This window comes from Cherax quadricarinatus, chromosome 78 (genome assembly GCF_038502225.1).
Source record: "Cherax quadricarinatus isolate ZL_2023a chromosome 78, ASM3850222v1, whole genome shotgun sequence".
NCBI lineage: Eukaryota > Metazoa > Arthropoda > Malacostraca > Decapoda > Parastacidae > Cherax > Cherax quadricarinatus.
The window spans coordinates 2928397-2939260 of NC_091369.1; the positions used below are offsets into that span (position 1 = coordinate 2928397).

At 42.2% G+C, this 10864-nt stretch overlaps 1 protein-coding gene across 1 annotated transcript in view; it reads right to left on the reverse strand.

The window, feature by feature from the left end:
• Positions 1-3465, reverse strand: part of LOC128701551 (sodium- and chloride-dependent creatine transporter 1) — an 84399-nt gene extending 80934 nt beyond the window's left edge. The window contains exon 1 of the mRNA XM_053795293.2: positions 3056-3465. Within this exon, the coding sequence (XP_053651268.1) occupies positions 3056-3203 (148 nt within the window). The 5' untranslated portion in view covers positions 3204-3465. The remainder of the gene's footprint in view (positions 1-3055) is intronic.
• Between the last annotated feature and the right edge of the window lie 7399 nt (positions 3466-10864).

The following is a 10864-nucleotide window of genomic DNA, read 5'->3' on the forward strand; positions in this document are numbered from 1 at the left end:
ATATAACTTATACAGACCATAGTTGACATCAGTGACATACTACTATATAGAAAGCCGCTTGTTATGTAGAGCATTTCCCGCACCACACAAGTCGCCTACCACCCAGGTACCTATTTTACTGCTAAGTGAACAGAGACAGCAGGTATCTTAAGGACACACGTCCTAATGTTTCCACCCGTACCGGGCATCGAACCACGGACCTCAGCGTGTGAGGTGAGTGCGCTACCAACCCAGCTACGGGACGGGGCAGGGAATCATTCTTACAATGAACGTAATATGTTGCCAAGAATAGAGTTTGTAACTTGACAGGTACTGACACCTGGGATAAATGATGTAACATTTATCATTATATAGTACCTGAGTCCTTCATCAGGACTGAGGTGCTGATCACCGGCTTCCAAGTGCTAGTAGACAGGTGTGGGTGGCATCCTGGGGACAAAATTGATCTAAGTTGCGAGAAATGCTCAACATAACCAGGGACTTTCTATATAGTATGTCATTGATGTCAGCTATGGTCTGTATAAGTTGTATCATGTACTGGTAGCAATAAAGATTATTATTATTATTATTATTATTATTATTATTATTATTATTATTATTATTATTATTATTATTATTATCATTATTATTATTATTATTATTATTATTCAGTTGACAAGCAAGTTACGTTTGTTGCTACACTTCCCATCATTGTCTTTAGCACTGGCAAATATGCAACTGTATACTTCCTACTGAGGAATGAGACACTTGTGAAACGTTTTGGAACCTTTGTTGAGAAAACGTTTCGTCAGCTCGTGGCTTCATCAGTCAAATGCAAAGAGAAGTGGAAAAAGAGGAGGAGTTTAAGGTGATCAGTCCCTCACTTCAGTCTATCAGTCTTGATGGACTTTCCTGGGTTTCTGTAACATTGCAAGCTCCTGATGATGTGTTGATTGCAACATGAGAGGCCTCGAGCTAATATTCAACTCCCCCTGGGTTGTTTTGTATATTTTACTATGTGTGATAATCTTTGTAACTGTAATTATGTGTACCTGTACCTGTACCTGTATAAACACACAAGGGGTTATAATCATAAGCGTTATTTTTAAAGGGGTGGACCGGTAAGCCAGTAGAAGGCCTCGGTCAGATGACCAAAAGCTCCGGCTGTGGGTCATCATATAACTAAGACCCGCGTCAGGAAACACTTGTCCTGTTTCCTGACAAATCTTACCTAACCTAACCGAACCTAACCTAACTTAACGTTACCTAACCTAACCTAACCTAACCTAACCTAACTTAACGTTACCTAACCTAACCTAACTTAACGTTACCTAACCTAACCTAACCTAACCTAACTTAACGTTACCTAACCTAACCTAACCTAACCTAACTTAACGTTACCTAACCTAACCTAACCTAACCTAACTTAATGTTACCTAACCTAACCTAACCTTACCTAACCTAACCTAACCTAACCTAACCTAACCTAACCTAGCCTAACCTAACTTAACGTTACCTAACCTAACCTAACCTAACCTAACCTAACCTAACGTAACGTTACCTAACCTAACCTAACCTAACCTTGCCTAACCTAACCTAACCTAACTTAACGTTACCTAACCTAACCTAACCTAACTTAACGTTACCTAACCTAACCTAACCTAACTTAACGTTACCTAACCTAACCTAACCTAACCTAACCTAACCTAACCTAACCTAACCTTACCTAACCTAACCTAACCTAACCTAACCTAACCTAACCTAACCTTACCTAACCTAACCTAACCTTACCTAACCTAACCTAACGTAACTTAACGTTACCTAACCTAACTTAACATTACCTAACCTAACCTAACCTAACCTAACTTAACCTTACCTAACCTAACCTAACCTAACCTGACCTAACCTAACCTAACCTAACCTTACCTAACCTTACCTAACCTAACCTAACCTAACTTAACGTTACCTAACCTAACCTAACCTAACCTAATCTAACCTAACCTAACCTAACTTAACGTTACCTAACCTAACCTAACCTAACTTAACATTACCTAACCTAACCTAACCTGACCTAACTTAACCTTACCTAACCTAACCTAACCTAACTTAACATTACCTAACCTAACCTAACCTAACCTGACCTAACTTAACCTTACCTAACCTAACCTAACCTAACCTAACCTAACCTAACCTAACTTAACGTTACCTAACATAACCTAACCTAACCTAACCTTACTTAACCTAACCTAACCTAACTTAACGTTACCTAACCTAACTTAACGTTATCTAACCTAACCTAACCTAACCTAACCTAACCTAACCTGAGGTTTACTGAGTCCAGTTCGAATCCCGAAGAATAATTATGTTTATCCACGAACAGATACACATAAATAGTTACATAAATTATCATACATAGCAACATATGTATAAATTACCTAGAATATTCCCCCAAAACTCATAGTAACTTATTTCCAATAACAAACCTGTATATTGTAACTACGTATTGTAAGAGGGTGTATTACGTTACGATACCCCGTGGCTTGGTGGCTAAAGCTCTCGATTCACACGGGGAGAGTCCGGGTTCGATTCCCGGCGAGGGTAGAAACATTGGGCGTGTTTCCTTACACCGGTTGTCTATATTTCCCATCAGTAAAATGGGTACCTGGGTGTTAGTGGACTGGTGTGGGTCGCATCCTGGACAAAACTGACCTAATATGGCCGAATGCTCTGCATAACAAGCGGCTTTCTATATAGTAGTATGTCACTGATGTCAGCTATGGTCTGTATACCTTGTACATGTACTTGTATAACTTGTACATGTACTTGTATACCTTGTACATGTACTTGTATACCTTGTACATGTACTTGTATACCTTGTACATGTACTTGTATAACTTGTACATGTATTTGTATACCTTGTACATGTACTTGTATACCTTGTACATGTACTTGTATACCATGTACGTGTACTTGTATACCTTGTACCTGTACTTGTATACCTTGTACATGTACTTGTATACCTTGTACACGTACTTGTAGTAAAGAAATATATTATTATTAAATGTTATGTACTAACCTCCACCATTCTTATAACAGAGGTATGGGAACCTCCACACGTTGCCCAGACCAACACAGAATCCTATGACTGAGAGAAGGAAGTCTAGCTTGTTACTCCACTGTTCTCTCTCTTTCGTTTCTCCCTTCATTTTGATCTTGTCGTTCATCGTCTCTCCCGTCTTCTTGGCACCCAACAACCAGATAATTCCCGTCTGGAGACTTTAAATCAGCACCGAAATCCAAAAACGTTCGTTTGGTCAAGAGATCTTCACTGTTGACGCAGGGGAATGAAGGTACAGCTGGTAACGATGGTTGAGTTCACTCTACAGCACATCTCTGGTACTGTAAGGGTGATGGAACAGTGTGTACACGTCTTCGTTAACGTTCATGAACAAATACCTACTTCACGTGTCGACGGCCGAGCTGACAGTGGAGCCTCCGGCTCAGCACCGCTGCTTATATAGTAGAGGTGCGGCTTGGGAGCTGCGGTTGCCGCACCTCACCGTCATGTGTTGGTGAGTTAGCAAGTTGATTTAGCACAGGTACAATTATCATACATAATGTAAATTACCCAGGATAACCCAAAAACAAGTCAAAGTGACTTATTTCCACTGGGGTCCTCGTATTTCCACTGAAGGTCCTTGTATTTCCACTGGGGTCCTTGTATTTCCACTGGAGGTCCTTGTATTTCCACTGGAGGTCCTTGTATTTCCACTGGGGTCCTCGTATTTCCACTGGGGTCCTCGTATTTCCACTGGGGGTCCTCGTATTTCCACTGGGGGTCCTCGTATTTCCACTGGGGTCCTCGTATTTCCACTGGGGTACCTTGTATCTCACAGCCCCAGTAAACCAGAGTCTAGTCCCCAGGGTTTACACCGTCCCTCATCGCACCTAACAAGGACCCTAATGGAAACAAATAACTTGGTCAGACATTTCTGGATTATCCTACGTAACATATACCACATATGCTGCTATATATGATAGTTTATGTAACTGTAGTTATGAATGGTAGTAGCTGCATGAACTTCCAGCTACCACCTCATTCAGGTGGGTTAGTTAGTTACAAGGTGGAGTGTCCTATACCAGCTGCCTTTATTTTCCGTTCTATACCAGCTGCCTTTACACTCCGTTCTATACCAGCTGCCTTTACACTCCGTTCTATACCAGCTGCCTTTACAATCCGTCACATACCAGCTGCCTTTACAATCCGTCACATACCAGCTGCCTTTACAATCCGTCACATACCAGCTGCCTTTACAATCCGTCACATACCAGCTGCCTTTACAATCCGTCACATACCAGCTGCCTTTACAATCCGTCACATACCAGCTGCCTTTACAATCCGTCACATACCAGCTACCTTTACAATCCGTCACATACCAGCTGCCTTTACAATCCGTCACATACCAGCTGCCTTTACAATCCGTCACATACCAGCTGCCTTTACAATCCGTCACATACCAGCTGCCTTTACAATCCGTCACATACCAGCTGCCTTTACAATCCGTCACATACCAGCTGCCTTTACAATCCGTCACATACCAGCTGCCTTTACAATCCGTCACATACCAGCTGCCTTTACAATCCGTCACATACCAGCTGCCTTTACAATCCGTCACATACCAGCTGCCTTTACAATCCGTCACATACCAGCTGCCTTTACAATCCGTCACATACCAGCTGCCTTTACAATCCGTCACATACCAGCTGCCTTTACAATCCGTCACATACCAGCTGCCTTTACAATCCGTCACATACCAGCTGCCTTTACAATCCGTCACATACCAGCTGCCTTTACAATCCGTCACATACCAGCTGCCTTTACAATCCGTCACATACCAGCTGCCTTTACAATCCGTCACATACCAGCTGCCTTTACAATCCGTCATAACATTAACAGAAGTAACCTAGTGATTCGTGTAAGCTCTCTCTTCCCTCACATGAGTGGTACAATATGAGTGGTACAACATGACTGGTACAATATAAGTGGTACAACATGACAGGTATAACATGACTGGTACAACATGGCAGGTATAACATGACTGGTACAACATGACAGGTATAACATGACTGGTACAACATGACAGGTATAACATGACTGGTACAACATGGCAGGTACAACATAACTGGTACAATATGAGTGGTACAACATGACTGGTACAATATAAGTGGTACAGCATGACAGGTATAACATGACTGGTACAACATGACAGGTACAACATGACTGGTACAATATGAGTGGTACAACATGGCTGGTACAATATGAGTGGTACAACATGACTGGTACAATATGCGAGATACAACATGACTGGTACAATATGAGTGGTACAACATGACTGGTAAAATATGAGTGGTACAACATAATTGGTACAATATGAGTGGTACAACATGACTGGTACAATATGAGTGGTACAACATGACTGGTACAATATGACAGGTACAACATGACAGGTATAACATGACTGGTACAATATGAGTGGTACCACATGGCTGGTACAATATGAGTGGTACAACATGACTGGTACAATATGAGAGATACAACATGACTGGTACAATATGAGTGGTACAACATGACTGGTACAATATGAGTGGTACAACATAATTGGTACAATATGAGTGGTACAACATGACTGGTACAATATGAGTGGTACAACATGACTGGTACAATATGACAGGTACAACATGACAGGTATAACATGACTGGTACAATGTAAGTGGTACAACATGACTGGTACAATATGAGTGGTACAACATGACTGGTACAATATGAGTGGTACAACATGACTGGTACAATATGACTGGTACAACATGACTGGTACAATATGACAGGTACAACATGACAGGTATAACATGACTGGTACAATATGAGTGCTACAACATGGTTGGTACAATATGAGTGGTACAACATGACTGGTACAATATGAGAGATACAACATGACTGGTACAATATGAGTGGTACAACATGACTGGTACAATATGACAGGTACAACATGACAGGTATAACATGACTGGTACAATATGAGTGGTACAACATGACTGGTACAATATGAGTGGTACAACATGACTGGTACAATATGACAGGTACAACATGACAGGTATAACATGACTGGTACAATATGAGTGGCACAACATGACTGGTACAATATGAGTGGTACAACATGACTGGTACAATATGAGTGGTACAACATGACTGGTACAATATGACTGGTACAACATGACTGGTACAATATGACAGGTACAACATGACAGGTATAACATGACTGGTACAATATGAGTGCTACAACATGGTTGGTACAATATGAGTGGTACAACATGACTGGTACAATATGAGAGATACAACATGACTGGTACAATATGAGTGGTACAACATGACTGGTACAATATGAGTAGTACAACGTAATTGGTACAATATGAGTGGTACAACATGACTGGTACAATATGAGTGGTACAACATGACTGGTACAATATGACAGGTACAACATGACAGGTATAACATGACTGGTACAATATGAGTGGTACAACATGACTGGTACAATATGAGTGGTACAACATGACTGGTACAATATGAGTGGTACAACATGACTGGTACAATATGAGTGGTACAACATGACTGGTACAATATGACTGGTACAACATGACTGGTACAATATGAGTGATACAACATGACTGGTACAATATGAGTGGTACAACACGACTGGTACAATATGAGTTGTACAACATGACTGGTACAATATGACAGGTACAATATGACAGGTATAACATGACTGGTACAATATGACTGGTACAATATGAGTGGTACAACATGACTGGTACAATATGACAGGTACAACATGACAGGTATAACATGGCTGGTACAATATGACAGGTACAACATGACTGGTACAATATGAGTGGTACAACATGACTGGTACAATATGACAGGTACAACATGACTGGTACAATATGACAGGTACAACATGACAGGTATAACATGGCTGGTACAATATGACAGGTACAACATGACTGGTACAATATGACAGGTACAACATGACTGGTACAATATGACAGGTACAACATGACAGGCATAACATGGCTGGTACAATATGACAGGTACAACATGACTGGTACAATATGAGTGGTATAACATGACTGGTACAATATGACAGGTACAACATGACAGGTATAACATGGCTGGTACAATATGACAGGTACAACATGACTGGTACAATATGAGTGGTATAACATGACTGGTACAATATGACAGGTACAATATAACTGGTACAATATGACAGGTACAACATGACTGGTACAACATGACAGGTATAACATGGCTGGTACAATATGACAGGTACAACATGACTGGTACAATATGACAGGTATAACATGGCTGGTACAATATGACAGGTACAACATGACTGGTACAACATGACAGGTATAACATGGCTGGTACAATATGACAGGTACAACATGACTGGTACAATATGACAGGTATAACATGGCTGGTACAATATGACAGGTACAACATGACTGGTACAATATGACAGGTACAACATGACTGGTACAACATGACAGGTATAACATGGCTGGTACAATATGACAGGTACAACATGACTGGTACAATATGACAGGTATAACATGGCTGGTACAATATGACAGGTACAACATGACTGGTACAATATGACAGGTACAACATGGCTGGTACAATATGAATGGTATAACATGGCTGGTACAATATGACAGGTACAACATGACTAGTACAATATGACAGGTACAACATGACTGGTACAATATGACAGGTACAACATGACTGGTACAATATGACAGGTGCAACATGACTGGTACAACATGACAGGTATAACATGGCTGGTACAATATGACAGGTACAACATGACTGGTACAATGTGACAGGTATAACATGGCTGGTACAATGTGACAGGTACAACATGACTGGTACAATATGACAGGTACAACATGGCTGATACAATGTGAGTGGTATACATGGTTGGTACAATATGACAGGTACATCATGATTAGTACAATATGACAGGTACAACATGACTGGTACAATATGACAGGTACAACATGACTGCTACAATATGACAGGTACAACATGACTGGTACAATATGACAGGTACAACATGACTGGTACAATATGACAGGTACAACATGACTGGTACAATATGACAGGTACAACATGACTGGTACAATATGACAGGCACAACATGACTGGTACAGAGCGGAGTCATTCTGAGTCATAACTCCCCCTGACATAGAGCTCACATTCCCGGGTCACCTCAACACTGCTGACTTAACACTCAGTATTTCTTGAAGCGCTAAACTCATGTGGGTGTCTGGCGACCCTTCGTCCACCAGTCACGACTCAGTGTCCGATCAACCAGGCTATTGCTAACTGTGAATTATTCAACCAACTGCATTAATTATTAGAGTAATTAATTATTGATTAGATTATTAATTATTAGTTAGATTATTAATTATTTAGATTATTAATTATTATTTAGATTATTAATTATTAATTAGATTGTTAATTATTAATTAGGTTGTGCTAAATACTCAAAGAATTTTTCATTAATGGAATAAAAAGTAATGAGAGAGAGAGAGAGAGAGAGAGAGAGAGAGAGAGAGAGAGAGAGAGAGAGAGAGAGAGAGAGAGAGGGGCTGCAATTCAAGATTTATTATGAGGAAGAAACAGCGGTGAGAGTGGGTTGTGCTCCAACTGTCGGCCTGAGAGAGTCTATCTGACAGTATACATGGAGGGTATTCCGGGGGTCAGCGCCCCCCGCGGCCCAGTCCATGTCAAGGCTGGTCTTATACACACATGTACTGGTCATATATACAATGTAGACAGAATGGTCATGTGTGTGTGTGTGTGTGTGTGTGTGTGTGTGTGTGTGTGTGTGTGTGTGTGTGTGTGTGTGTGTGTGTGTGTGTGTGTGTGTGTGTGTGTGTGTGTGTGTGTGTAGGTGTGTGTGTGTGTGTGTGTGTGTGTGTGTGTGTGTGTGTGTAGGTGTGTGTGTGTGTGTGTGTACTCACCTAGTTGTACTCACCTAGTTGAGGTTGCGGGGGTCGAGTCCAAGCTCCTGGCCCCGCCTCTTCACTGATCGCTACTAGGTCACTCTCCCTGAACCGTGAGCTTTATCATACCTCTGCTTAAAGCTATGTATGGATCCTGCCTCCACTACATCGCTTCCCAAACTATTCCACTTACTGACTACTCTGTGGCTGAAGAAATACTTCCTAACATCCCTGTGATTCATCTGTGTCTTCAACTTCCAACTGTGTCCCCTTGTTACTGTGTCCAATCTCTGGAACATCCTGTCTTTGTCCACCTTGTCAATTCCTCTCAGTATTTTGTATGTCGTTATCATGTCCCCCTATCTCTCCTGTCCTCCAGTGTCGTCAGGTTGATTTCCTTTAACCTCTCCTCGTAGGACATACCTCTTAGCTCTGGGACTAGTCTTGTTGCAAACCTTTGCACTTTCTCTAGTTTCTTTACGTGCTTGGCTAGGTGTGGGTTCCAAACTGGTGCCGCATACTCCAATATGGGCCTAACGTACACGGTGTACAGGGTCCTTAACGATTCCTTATTAAGATGTCGGAATGCTGTTCTGAGGTTTGCCAGGCGCCCATATGCTGCAGCAATTATTTGGTTGATGTGCGCTTCAGGAGATGTGCCTGGTGTTATACTCACCCCAAGATCTTTTTCCTTGAGTGAGGTTTGTAGTCTCTGGCCCCCTAGACTGTACTCCGTCTGCGGTCTTCTTTGCCCTTCCCGAATCTTCATGACTTTGCACTTGGTGGGATTGAACTCCAGGAGCCAATTGCTGGACCAGGTCTGCAGCCTGTCCAGATCCCTTTGTAGTTCTGCCTGGTCTTCGATCGAGTGAATTCTTCTCATCAACTTCACGTCATCTGCAAACAGGGACACCTCAGAGTCTATTCCTTCCGTCATGTCGTTCACAAATACCAGAAACAGCACTGGTCCTAGGACTGACCCCTGTGGGACCCCGCTGGTCACAGGTGCCCACTCTGACACCTCGCCACGTACCATGACTCGCTGCTGTCTTCCTGACAAGTATTCCCTGATCCATTGTAGTGCCTTCCCTGTGTGTGTGTGTGTGTGTGTGTGTGTGTGTGTGTGTGTGCGCACTCACCTAGTTGTACTCACCTAGTTGAGGTTGCAGGGGTCGAGTCCAAGCTCCTGGCCCCCGCCTCTTCACTGGTCGCTACTAGGTCACTCTCCCTGAACCATGAGCTTTATCGTACCTCTGCTTAAAGCTATGTATGGATCCTGCCTCCACTACATCGCTTCCCAAACTATTCCACTTCCTGACTACTCTGTGGCTGAAGAAATACTTCCTAACATCCCTTTGATTCATCTGTGTCTTCAGCTTCCAACTGTGTCCCCTTGTTACTGTGTCCAATCTCTGGAACATCCTGTCTTTGTCCACCTTGTCAATTCCTCTCAGTATTTTGTATGTCGTTATCATGTCCCCCCCTATCTCTCGTGTCCTCCAGTGTCGTCAGGTTGATTTCCCTTAACCTCTCCTCATAGGACATACCTCTTAACTCTGGGACTAGTCTTGTTGCAAACCTTTGCACTTTCTCTAGTTTCTTCACGTGCTTGGCTAGGTGTGGGTTCGACACTGGTGCCGCATACTCCAATATGGGTCTAACGTGTGTGTGTGTGTGTGTGTGTGTGTGTGTGTGTGTGTGTGTGTGTGTGTGTGTGTGTGTGTGTGTGTGTGTGTGTGTTTGTGTGTGTGTGTGTGTGTATGTTTGTGTGTGTGTAGTGTGTGTATGTGTATGTGTGTGTGTGTGTGTGTGTACT